The 13,190-nt window shown below is 51.3% G+C and overlaps 1 protein-coding gene across 3 annotated transcripts in view; it reads right to left on the reverse strand.

Annotated features, from left to right (window-relative positions):
- Window positions 1–7,349: 7,349 nt before the first annotated feature.
- Window positions 7,350–13,190, reverse strand: part of ATP6V0A4 (ATPase H+ transporting V0 subunit a4) — a 30,296-nt gene continuing 24,455 nt past the window's right edge. For all 3 annotated transcript variants that reach the window (XM_073544036.1, XM_073544037.1, XM_073544038.1), the window contains exons 15-23: window positions 12,862–13,019; window positions 12,101–12,194; window positions 11,907–12,025; window positions 9,616–9,832; window positions 9,355–9,462; window positions 9,067–9,201; window positions 8,208–8,325; window positions 7,785–7,956; window positions 7,350–7,558 (exon numbers count right to left, since the gene is read on the reverse strand). In XM_073544036.1, the coding sequence (XP_073400137.1) occupies window positions 7,465–7,558; window positions 7,785–7,956; window positions 8,208–8,325; window positions 9,067–9,201; window positions 9,355–9,462; window positions 9,616–9,832; window positions 11,907–12,025; window positions 12,101–12,194; window positions 12,862–13,019 (1,215 nt within the window). In that variant the 3' untranslated portion in view covers window positions 7,350–7,464. The remainder of the gene's footprint in view (window positions 7,559–7,784; window positions 7,957–8,207; window positions 8,326–9,066; window positions 9,202–9,354; window positions 9,463–9,615; window positions 9,833–11,906; window positions 12,026–12,100; window positions 12,195–12,861; window positions 13,020–13,190) is intronic.

The following is a 13,190-nucleotide window of genomic DNA, read 5'->3' on the forward strand; positions in this document are numbered from 1 at the left end:
CTCTGTATAAGAGCGACGTATAGTGGATGTATCTCTGTATAAGGGCGACGTATAGCGGATGTATCTCTGTATAAGGACGACGTATAGCGGATGCATCTCTGTATAAGGGCGACGTATAGCGGATGCGTCTCTGTATAAGAGCGACGTATAGCGGATGTATCTCTGTATAAGAGCGACGTATAGCGGATGTATCTCTGTATAAGGGCGACGTATAGCGGATGTATCTCTGTATAAGGACGTCGTATAGCGGATGCGTCTCTGTATAAGGGCGACGTATAGCGGATGCGTCTCTGTATAAGGACGTCGTATAGCGGATGCGTCTCTGTATAAGAGCGACGTATAGCGGATGTATCTCTGTATAAGGACGTCGTATAGCGGATGCGTCTCTGTATAAGGGCGACGTATAGCGGATGCGTCTCTGTATAAGGACGTCGTATAGCGGATGCGTCTCTGTATAAGAGCGACGTATAGCGGATGTATCTCTGTATAAGGACGTCGTATAGCGGATGCGTCTCTGTATAAGGGCGACGTATAGCAGATGTGTCTCTGTATAAGGACGATGTATAGCGGATGTATCTCTGTATAGGAACGACGTACAGCGTATGTATCTCTGTATAAGGGCGACGTATAGCAGGTGTGTCTCTGTATAAGGGCGACGTATAGCGGGTGTGTCTCTGTATAAGGGCGACGTATAGCGGATGTATCTCTGTATAAGGGCGTCGTATAGCGGATGTATCTCTGTATAAGGGCGACGTATAGCGGATGTATCTCTGTGTAAAGACAACAAGGGGCGGACATACCGCATGTGTAACCAATGCGGCTGCACACCAGGGCCCAGTGATTCTCAGCCTGGACGGTCACATAATTGCACTGTCCAGGTTGAAAACTGATTATCCCCCAGACATGGATTATGGAGTGGGACACAGCAATGGACAGGTTGTTGTTTTTTGTGTTTTCTTACAGGAGACGAGGGCTTCGGTGGAGTTAGGCGTTAGGTGAGGATAACTGTGTTTGTTATTTTTAAATAAAAATGGAAAAGTATATTTTAATTATATTTCAAATAAAGAACATATAGTAGATGCGCCATTTCTCTGCAGCTGCCGACTGCTATTCTTAGGCTTTGGGGGGCCAATATCCATGGCCTGTTACCAGCCCGAGAATACTAGCTCACAGCTGTCTGCTTTGCCTGGCTGGTTATCAAAAATACAGGGGAATCCACGCCAGATTTCAAATTTATTTATTTTTAATAGTGCAGACGACGGCCGATGAATACTCCCATCAGCCGCCTCCTGCTTTCGCTGTTGTCACTTAAATATAACTCTTAACATTCTCCCCTGCTAGCGCTGATCACCCATAGAGCAGAGGAGAGTGATGAACGCAGTCTCCAGCACCCGGCGCCGGGGAACAGCGCTTACTGTGCTGCTGCTTCCCAGGTGCCGGTACGTGTCACACTGGTACAGGGATGTCATCACTGTGTGTCATCCGTGTACACGTGTGCTGGATGTTTTGCGGCACGTGCTGCAATTAAAAAATGGACATGTCAGCGTATTTTGCCCACAGACACACGGTCCATGGAAACACACTGACATGTGCACAGACCCATTCACTTGTATGTGGCTACATGTGAAAGCTGTCACCACATCCGAGACTGAGGAGTGAAGGAGGCCGATGACAGATCGGGATTTATCTCCTTATTTCTCGTTAGTATTGGGCAGTGCTGGACAATACTAGATATATTGGGCAGCACGGTGGCTCAGTGGTTAGTACTGTACTGTATATAGAGCAGTACGGTGGCTCAGTGGTTAGTACTGTACTGTATATAGAGCAGCACGGTGGCTCAGTGGTCAGTACTGTACTGTATATAGAGCAGCACGGTGGCTCAGTGGTTAATACTGTACTGTATATAGAGCAGCACGGTGGCTCAGTGGTCAGTACTGTACTGTATATAGAGCAGCACGGTGGCTCAGTGGTTAGTACTGTACTGTATATAGAGCAGCACGGTGGCTCAGTGGTTAATACTGTACTGTATATAGAGCAGCACGGTGGCTCAGTGGTCAGTACTGTACTGTATATAGAGCAGCACGGTGGCTCAGTGGTTAGTACTGTACTGTATATAGGGCAGCACGGTGGCTCAGTGGTCAGTACTGTACTGTATATAGAGCAGCACGGTGGCTCAGTGGTCAGTACTGTACTGTATATAGAGCAGCACGGTGGCTCAGTGGTTAGTACTGTACTGTATATAGAGCAGCACGGTGGCTCAGTGGTTAATACTGTACTGTATATAGAGCAGCACGGTGGCTCAGTGGTCAGTACTGTACTGTATATAGAGCAGCACGGTGGCTCAGTGGTTAGTACTGTACTGTATATAGGGCAGCACGGTGGCTCAGTGGTTAATACTGTACTGTATATAGAGCAGCACGGTGGCTCAGTGGTTAATACTGTACTATACATAGAGCAGCACGGTGGCTCAGTGGTCAGTACTGTACTGTATATAGAGCAGCACGGTGGCTCAGTGGTTAGTACTGTACTGTATATAGAGCAGCACGGTGGCTCAGTGGTTAGTACTGTACTGTATATAGAGCAGCACGGTGGCTCAGTGGTTAATACTGTACTGTATATAGAGCAGCACGGTGGCTCAGTGGTCAGTACTGTACTGTATATAGAGCAGCACGGTGGCTCAGTGGTTAGTACTGTACTGTATATAGAGCAGCACGGTGGCTCAGTGGTCAGTACTGTACTGTATATAGAGCAGCACGGTGGCTCAGTGGTTAGTACTGTACTGTATATAGAGCAGCACGGTGGCTCAGTGGTCAGTACTGTACTGTATATAGAGCAGCACGGTGGCTCAGTGGTTAGTACTGTACTGTATATAGGGCAGCACGGTGGCTCAGTGGTTAGTACTGTACTGTATATAGAGCAGTACGGTGGCTCAGTGGTTAGTACTGTACTGTATATAGAGCAGCACGGTGGCTCAGTGGTCAGTACTGTACTGTATATAGAGCAGCACGGTGGCTCAGTGGTTAATACTGTACTGTATATAGAGCAGCACGGTGGCTCAGTGGTCAGTACTGTACTGTATATAGAGCAGCACGGTGGCTCAGTGGTTAGTACTGTACTGTATATAGAGCAGCACGGTGGCTCAGTGGTTAATACTGTACTGTATATAGAGCAGCACGGTGGCTCAGTGGTCAGTACTGTACTGTATATAGAGCAGCACGGTGGCTCAGTGGTTAGTACTGTACTGTATATAGGGCAGCACGGTGGCTCAGTGGTCAGTACTGTACTGTATATAGAGCAGCACGGTGGCTCAGTGGTCAGTACTGTACTGTATATAGAGCAGCACGGTGGCTCAGTGGTTAGTACTGTACTGTATATAGAGCAGCACGGTGGCTCAGTGGTTAATACTGTACTGTATATAGAGCAGCACGGTGGCTCAGTGGTCAGTACTGTACTGTATATAGAGCAGCACGGTGGCTCAGTGGTTAGTACTGTACTGTATATAGGGCAGCACGGTGGCTCAGTGGTTAATACTGTACTGTATATAGAGCAGCACGGTGGCTCAGTGGTTAATACTGTACTATACATAGAGCAGCACGGTGGCTCAGTGGTCAGTACTGTACTGTATATAGAGCAGCACGGTGGCTCAGTGGTTAGTACTGTACTGTATATAGAGCAGCACGGTGGCTCAGTGGTTAGTACTGTACTGTATATAGAGCAGCACGGTGGCTCAGTGGTTAATACTGTACTGTATATAGAGCAGCACGGTGGCTCAGTGGTCAGTACTGTACTGTATATAGAGCAGCACGGTGGCTCAGTGGTTAGTACTGTACTGTATATAGAGCAGCACGGTGGCTCAGTGGTCAGTACTGTACTGTATATAGAGCAGCACGGTGGCTCAGTGGTTAGTACTGTACTGTATATAGAGCAGCACGGTGGCTCAGTGGTCAGTACTGTACTGTATATAGAGCAGCACGGTGGCTCAGTGGTTAGTACTGTACTGTATATAGGGTGTACTGTATATAGAGCAGCACGGTGGCTCAGTGGTTAATACTGTACTATACATAGAGCAGCACGGTGGCTCAGTGGTCAGTACTGTACTGTATATAGAGCAGCACGGTGGCTCAGTGGTTAGTACTGTACTATACATGGAGCAGCATGGTGGCTCAGTGGTTAGTACTGTATTATATAAAAGGCAGCAGACAGGCTCAGTGTTTCGCACTGTATTCTATATGTGACACCATGGTGGCTCAATGGCTATCACTGTACTATATATAGGGCAGCACAGTGGCTCAGTGGTTAGTACTTTACTATAGGGTAGCCCGATGGATTAGTGGTTAGCAGTGTACTATATGTAGGGATGCACAGTGGCTTAGTGGTTAGCACTGTATTATAGAGCAGCACAGTGGATCAGTGATAGACATACGGATTGAGAAAATAGATTGAGGTTACATAGATGAGGTGTAGAAAGTTTTGCGGAATTTTATGGCGCTTTATAAGAGAGCAGATTATAAACCCAACACAGTGGAGCTGGCCGTGCTTTCTAGAGGACTCTCATTTTGTCCCACTAAGGCCCTAGATAAAACTGAACTCTGCAGTGATATGGAACAGTATTTCAGGAGACTGCGCCTGAGGGAATATTTCAATGATACAGAAGATTCAGAAAACACTCAGACCGAAGGAAAAGGGATCGTAACAACTAGGAAAAGGTCAGACTGGACACCTCCACCTGGACGCAACCCTCATTTGGATAAATATATAGACTCCTTCAGACATTTGATAAAATCCACAATCATAGACACTAACAGGAGACAAGCATCCAACATCAGTGCCCAGGAGAGAAAGGCCAGACAGTCTTTAAAAACCAACAAAGAAATCATCATTAAACCTGCTGACAAGGGAGGTGCAATAGTCATGATGAATACGTCAGACTACATGAAGGAAGCAAACAGGCAACTTATGGACACACACTACTATAGAAAATTGGAGTCGGATCCTACACACGACTATTACAAGGAACTAAACAAGTTGGTTTCTTGTCTGCCTGACCAGTCCATAAGAGCTGGCGATGACCTGATACCAGAGACTCCAAGAATAGGGACATTCTACATGCTTCCCAAAATCCACAAATCTGGAAATCCAGGAAGACCAATTATTTCATGTGTGGGCACCCTCACTGAGCAGGTATCTGGATGGGTAGAGGGTATTCTTAAACCACTGGTGAAGGATACACCCAGCTACATTCAGGACACAACTGACCTATTGAATAAACTAGCAGCAATAGGTCCTCTACCAGAAGGAACCATCCTGGCCACCATGGATGTGGAATCTTTGTACTCTAATATCCCACACCAAGATGGTTTAAATGCCTGCAAATTCTTCATGGAAAACACAGGGACTGATGCTGATGCTGTGGTGAAACTTATAAAATTCATCCTCACCAACAATTACTTTGAATTTGACAACAGGATCTATCTACAGGAGACTGGCACAGCTATGGGAAGTAAAATGGCTCCACTGTATGCAAATCTTTTCATGGCCAAGCTTGAAAGCGACTTTTTGTCCTCATGCCCCATCAGGCCCCTGGCCTACTACCGCTTCATTGATGATATTTTAATCATCTGGACGGAGTCTGAGCAACAGCTAAAGACGTTCCACGAACAGTTTAATCAATTTCATCCCACCATCAATTTAACACTCAACTACTCCAGTACTGAGATTAATTTTTTGGACACCATCATTAAGCTAAAAAACAATGAAATAGAGACATCCCTGGATCAGAAGCCAATCGACCGTCCAACATACCTTAAATGGGACAGTTTCCATCCAAAACACATAAAGAACTCTATTATCTATAGCCAAGCCATCAGATACAATCGTATATGTTCCAACCCCATGGATAGAGACAAACACCTTGGTCGCCTCAAAAAGACCTTTTTGAATCAGAGTTACCATCCAAGAACAATTCAAAACCAAATTACAAGAGCCACCAGAATGTCAAGGAATCACCTGCTACATTACAAAGCTAAAGAAGAGACTAACCGAGTGCCTCTAGTAGTCACCTACAACCCAAATCTGGAGGTGCTAAGGGGAGCTGCACGGAAATTACAACCTTTACTACAAAAAGATGCCCGATTGAAATCCATTTTTCCAGACCCCCCACTGCTGTGTTTTAGGCAGCCCCCAAATTTAAGAAGCATCATTGTCAGAAGCTCCCTGTCCTCAACAGCTGCAGGAACCTTTCCTTGCAACCAGAAAAAATGTAAAACCTGTCCATCTATAATGACCACGGACAAGATAAAGATCCCAACTCACATCAGGACTACAAGATCGCAGGTACTTTCAGCTGCATCACATCTAATGTGGTGTACTTAATTATTTGTACTAAATGTCCAACTGGGGGTCTGTATGTGGGAGAGACCGGGCAAAAGCTTAGAACAAGGATGAATGCTCATCGTCACACAATAAGAGAAAAAAGAATGGATCTACCTGTGGCAAAACATTTCTGTATCCCTGATCACAGCAGCGTGGATATGAAATTACTGGTATTGAAAGGTAACTTCAATTCTCAGAGAGAGAGACGAGTTTGGGAGTACAAATTTATGACGACCTTTGACACTCTCAGTGCTGGAATGAATGTGTCGCATGGATTTATGTCTTTTTACATCAATTAAGGAATTTCCTTTTAAAACCGTGTGGGGGCAACACAGAGCTAGACCCCAATCAGAGGACCATAAAACATCCAGACTCCTTATCTATGAACTGGTCCAATGTTTATATTTATGTTTCTCCCTCTCCCATATTGATAGTTCTGCTTCACGTCACTTGTCTTATCTATTGCATTTTTTCTAGGCTGTATTGTGCATAAATATATGACTTCAGATTTTGTATTAGTCTAGCCTGAAGAAGAGACCTGAGTAGTCTCGAAAGCTGCAATGTGTTACCATCTTTTCAGTTAGCCATTAAAAGGTATCAACTACTGAGGACTCTCAATCCTGAATATTTTTTTATAAGAGAGTAGAAATTAATTACTAGTACTATTAATCATCTCCAGAGCTGCAGTCACTATTCTGCTGTTACATTGTGTCTTATCCTCCAGTCACCTCCAGAGCTGCACTCACTATTCTACTGCTGCAGTCACATCATATCTTATCCACCAGTCACTACCAGAGCTGCACTCACACTTACTGCTTCTCTCACAGTTTTGCCTGGCATTCCTCCTCGCAATTGAGCTTTTCATAGAAATTGAGCCTGCAGGAAAATCAGGGGTGTGAACTCCTGCACCGTTATGAATGCAGCTCTGGAGCTTATTTGAGTATGAGAAAAACTAGAGAAACAACCGATCACAATAATCAGAATAAAAATGATGTTTTATTAGACCAAGTGTTTATATAAAGATGGAGTCCGGCGCAGATTCTTTATAAATCCCAGTTGCGCCATTATCTTTATTATTTTTGGTCAGTTCTTCTAATCATCTGCGGAGCCGTCCAGAATGCGCTGGAAGGAGAACGGACTGAACATGTGGCCGGTGCCGGAGTAGAACTTGTTCTGGAACTCCACCCTGTGGAGAGACGCGAGGCAAGAGGAGACGCCGTTATCACAGTTCCGGAAAATGACAAGAAAGCAAATACTACAAGCAAACATTCCCATGAGGGGCATAAGCCCCACCCCCGAGGAGCCATCATGCCTCATACTGATACACATGGGATACTCATCACTAGGTCACCACATTCACTGTTTGCCCATCACATGAGACTACACCCGACCACAGGCCTCTCAGTACTCACCAGTGGAGACGCAGGGCGTGCAGGAAGGCAGACAGACCCTCCATGATCAACAAAATGGCTATCGTAAGGACGGCAAAGATAGCAAAAATAATAAAAACGCCAACGAGGCCACCCCACCCAGAGCTGGAGAGACCACTGTGCATCACCATGGTCCACAAGACCTCGGAGAGCTCTGCAGGGGAGGAACAAACGGGGGTTAATACAGCAGCAAATCAGAGCGTCAGAAAACAGAGTGACACGCCCAGGAGGAGCACGAGTCTTCTAATATTCATGCTATTGGGTGACAAAAAGAGGTCTGTAGAGGGGCCACATCCCACCCCGCCCACATGTAGATCACTGGGGCCCTAGGGCCACTTAAAGGTGAAGTTCGTTATTACACTGTGGTCATTAAAGGGAAGGATGGCGGTTACATCATTGTCTTACGTGCATGCGCCAGACTCAGGGCCCAGAGACGCAGGTAGGAGGCGGTGTTCGAGATGCAGCCCAGGCAGTACTCGATGGTGTGGATGGCTTGGTGGACAAATATGTCGCCGAAATCAAACTGTAAAGAGAGCGGAGGAGCCGTCACACGGGGCCCGATACCCCCGATATCACCTTATCACAGAGCGCCACCTCCGATCTCCCCGCAGCTACTATCACCGCCTCCGCTGATCCCACATTCCTCTATGAAGGGGCGGAGCTTATCCGCCAGCACAAAGGAAAAACGCTCCTTCCAAATCGAAAACATTTCATTGATTGCGTGATGTCGCCTGCGAGGACAGGAATCACCGATCACGTGACCCATGAACACTGGGAGACGGCCAGCCCTGCAACCCACGGGGACAGCTAAAATACAGATGTACACCACTGCTGCCCCCCGCCTGCTGGGGCTGGTACTACAGCTCTGCTGCCACCTGCCTGCCAGCACTGGTACTATAGCTCTGCTGCCACCTGCCTGCTAGAACCAGTGCTACAGCACTGCTGCCACCTGCTTGCTGGGGCCAGTACTACAGCTCTGCTGCCACCTGCCTGCCAGCGCTGGTACTACAGCTCTGCTGCCACCTGCCTGCCAGCGCTGGTACTATAGCACTGCTGCCACCTGCTTGCTGGGGCCAGTACTACAGCACTGCTGCCATTTGCCTGCTAGGACCGGTACTACAGCTCCGCTGCCATCTGCCTGCCAACACCAGTACTACAGGGGCAGTATCGGAATATCCCAGACTCTGGCTGAGAGCAGGCTAATAGATTGTTACATATTGCATATTCTGCATTTGTCCTGCCCCCGAGGAGCAGATATCCAGACCTCGCCGCCGTGTCCTCCGTGGTCATCATGTCCTCCGTGGGCAGCCTCCTCCTTTTTAGCCTCCTTCTTGGAGTGATTTGCATTTTCCACTTCTGTGATCTCAATATCTTCTTCAGGTGCAGATGATGAGTGCAGCTGTGGAGGACAAAGCGCAGCTGGCGGTGAGAAGACAGAACACGTCTGGTGCGTGGGGGCTGCACAGGACAGAGACTGCAGTGTATTATTCTCTGTTATCAGCCGTTTCAGCTCGGTGCGACGCCCCCAATCAGGTCGGGGGTCCGCTCTTACCATTCGCTGCTGCTTGCGGTGATTTGCTCGCAGGATGAAGGGTTTGATCAGAAGCATCCAGGGAACGGCGATGAGCGCAAATATGACCAGGAAACTCTGGACTTCTTTCTGAAACCGCGAAGACATCAGATATTATTAGAGACCTGACTAATGTAGGAGAACCACAAGTCCCAGCATGCAGAGACACCGCTGGTGCATCATCCTCCATCAGCACTCAGTGTGGACCCCCAGGACACAGACCTGGAAGCCCCCCGGCCGTACCTGGTGCTCGTACAGCGGAGCGTTGGTCGGGTCGTTGTAGTTGAACAGGAACATGTTGATGAAGTGGATGAGGATACTGGGGGCCTCCTGCGAGTTCCCCGCGCTGTACCTGCACCACTTGAAGATGATCATGAAGACGAGATAACCGAAGAGACAGAGGATGAAGATCATCTCCGGGATAAACTGCAGGACGATGTTAATGTGTCTGCGGAAATTGCTGGGAAGTAGAGAGAAATCATGAGTGAGAGCCCCCAGATGCTGGGACCACCCATACTAATGCTCTGCCACCCAGGACACCCCCGTACTGATCCTCCGCTACCCAGGACACCGCCTGTACTGATCCTCCGCAGCCCAGGACACCCCCAAAATTATCCTCCGCCTCCCAGGACACCCCCTGTACTGATCCTCCGCAGCCCGGGACACCCCCTGTACTGATCCTCCGCAGCCCGGGACACCCCCTGTACTGATCCTCCGCTGCCCGGGACACCCCCAAAATTATCCTCCGCCGCCCAGGTCACCCCTTGTACTGATCCTCCGCCACCCAGGTCACCCCCTGTACTGATCCTCCGCCACCCAGGACACCCCCTGTACTGATCCTCCGCAGCCCGGGACACCCCCTGTACTGATCCTCCGCAGCCCGGGACACCCCCTGTACTGATCCTCCGCCACCCAGGACACCCCCTGTACTGAACCTCCGCTGCCCGGGACACCCCCAAAATTATCCTCCGCCGCCCAGGTCACCCCTTGTACTGATCCTCCGCCACCCAGGTCACCCCCTGTACTGATCCTCCGCCACCCAGGACACCCCCTGTACTGATCCTCCGCAGCCCGGGACACCCCCTGTACTGATCCTCCGCAGCCCGGGACACCCCCTGTACTGATCCTCCGCTGCCCGGGACACCCCCAAAATTATCCTCCGCCACCCAGGTCACCCCCTGTACTGATCCTCCGCCACCCAGGACACCCCCTGTACTGATCCTCCGCAGCCCAGGACACCCCCAAAATTATCCCCCGCCGCCCAGGACACCCCCTGTACTGATCCTCCGCTGCCCGGGACACCCCCAAAATTATCCTCCGCCGCCCAGGTCACCCCTTGTACTGATCCTCCGCCACCCAGGTCACCCCCTGTACTGATCCTCTGCCACCCAGGTCACCCCCTGTACTGATCCTCCGCAGCCCAGGACACCCCCAAAATTATCCTCCGCCGCCCAGGACACCCCCTGTACTGATCCTCCGCTGCCCGGGACACCCCCAAAATTATCCTCCGCCGCCCAGGTCACCCCTTGTACTGATCCTCCGCCACCCAGGTCACCCCCTGTACTGATCCTCCGCCACCCAGGTCACCCCCTGTACTGATCCTCCGCTGCCCGGGACACCCCCAAAATTATCCTCCGCCGCCCAGGTCACCCCTTGTACTGATCCTCCGCCACCCAGGTCACCCCCTGTACTGATCCTCCGCCACCCAGGACACCCCCTGTACTGATCCTCCGCAGCCCAGGACACCCCCAAAATTATCCTCCGCCGCCCAGGACACCCCCTGTACTGATCCTCCGCTGCCCGGGACACCCCCAAAATTATCCTCCGCCGCCCAGGTCACCCCTTGTACTGATCCTCCGCCACCCAGGTCACCCCCTGTACTGATCCTCCACCACCCAGGTCACCCCCTGTACTGATCCTCCGCCACCCAGGACACCCCCTGTACTGATCCTCCGCCGCCCAAGACACCCCCTGTACTGATCCTCCGCAGCCCGGGACACCCCCTGTACTGATCCTCCGCAGCCCGGGACACCCCCAAAATTATCCTCCGCCGCCCAGGACACCCCCTGTACTGATCCTCCGCCGCCCAGGACACCCCCTGTACTGATCCCCCGCCGCCCAGGACACCCCCTGTACTGATCCTCCGCCACCCAGGACACCCACATACTGATCCTCCCCCACCTAGGACACTCTCGTACTGATTCTCCACTGCCTAGGACACCTCCATATTGATCCTCCGCCACCCAGGACACCCACATACTGATCCTCCGCCACTCAGGACACCCACATACTGATTCTCCGCCACCCAGGACAGCCACATACTGATTCTCCGCCACCCAGGACAGCCACATACTGATTCTCCACTGCCCAGGACACCCCCGTACTGATCGTCCACCACCCAGGTCACACCCTGTACTGATCCTCCACCGCACAGGACACCCACATACTGATCCTCCGCCACCCAGGACACCCCCGTACAGATGGGACCATCCATTAGAAACTCTCTTTCCCCCTTTTTAGGGTCCCACACTCACATGTGGTTCAGGAGACCGAGGATCACCCCGAACACCATCTGTGTGATCCCCATCACCACCGACATCTTCATCTTGTAGGAGTTCAGGAAGGTCAGCTTGTTCTTAGCGATATTCCAGATCTGGAGGAACAGCAGGAAATATTGGGGAGCAATCCCCCAAAACTAAAGACACAGAAAACCTGGAAATGAACTCACCGGGTCGATGCCAAATGGGTACGGATTCCCGGAATACACGCCGGGGACCTTCGGGTCCAGCTGTAAATCTATTCCCTGGTGCAATAAATTATCGCTAGGAAGAGAGAGAAGGAAGGTAACCAGAGATGTCTACAATATGTCCATGGAGGACCGGGGGGAGGGGGCAAGGCAAGGACCGGGTGGGGAGGGGACGAGACGAGGACCGGGCGGGAGGGGGCGAGCCTAGGACCGGGCGGGAGGGGGCGAGCCTAGGACCGGGCGGGAGGGGGCGAGCCTAGGACCGGGCGGGAGGGGGCGAGCCTAGGACCGGGCGGGAGGGGGCGAGCCTAGGACCGGGCGGGAGGGGGCGAGCCTAGGACCGGGCGGGAGGGGGCGAGCCTAGGACCGGGCGGGAGGGGGCGAGCCTAGGACCGGGCGGGAGGGGGCGAGCCTAGGACCGGGCGGGAGGGGGCGAGCCTAGGACCGGGCGGGAGGGGGCGAGCCTAGGACCGGGCGGGAGGGGGCGAGCCTAGGACCGGGCGGGAGGGGGCGAGCCTAGGACCGGGCGGGAGGGGGCGAGCCTAGGACCGGGCGGGAGGGGGCGAGCCTAGGACCGGGCGGGAGGGGGCGAGCCTAGGACCGGGCGGGAGGGGGCGAGCCTAGGACCGGGCGGAGGGGGCGAGCCTAGGACCGGGCGGAGGGGGCGAGCCTAGGACCGGGCGGAGGGGGCGAGCCTAGGACCGGGCGGAGGGGGCGAGATGAGGAGAGGGGAAGGAACCTACTTCCAGGAACCGTTGGTGAACATCGGCCGCACCCGCCATGACGAGCCAAAGATGTTGAATGACTTGGAGAAGCAGTCGTTGTAGATGAAGCCAGTATAGATGGAGAACACGCCCATGAGGAGGATCAGGTACCGGCCCCCGAAGAACGTGTTCCAGATCTATGAGAGCAACGGAAACACGATGAGGAAAGTTTCATTTTTATGCTGTTCCATTTAGGTAACCATGACTTTTTTTTTATTTCTCATAATCGGGGCTTGTTTTTTGGGGCATGAGTTTTATTTTTCATTGCTGCCATTTTGGGGTAAAATGTATGGCGTTCTCATATTAAT

Source organism: Dendrobates tinctorius, unplaced genomic scaffold, assembly GCF_039654945.1.
Source record: "Dendrobates tinctorius isolate UK_male_01 unplaced genomic scaffold, ASM3965494v1 ptg000136l, whole genome shotgun sequence".
In the NCBI taxonomy this organism is placed as follows: Eukaryota; Metazoa; Chordata; class Amphibia; order Anura; family Dendrobatidae; genus Dendrobates; species Dendrobates tinctorius.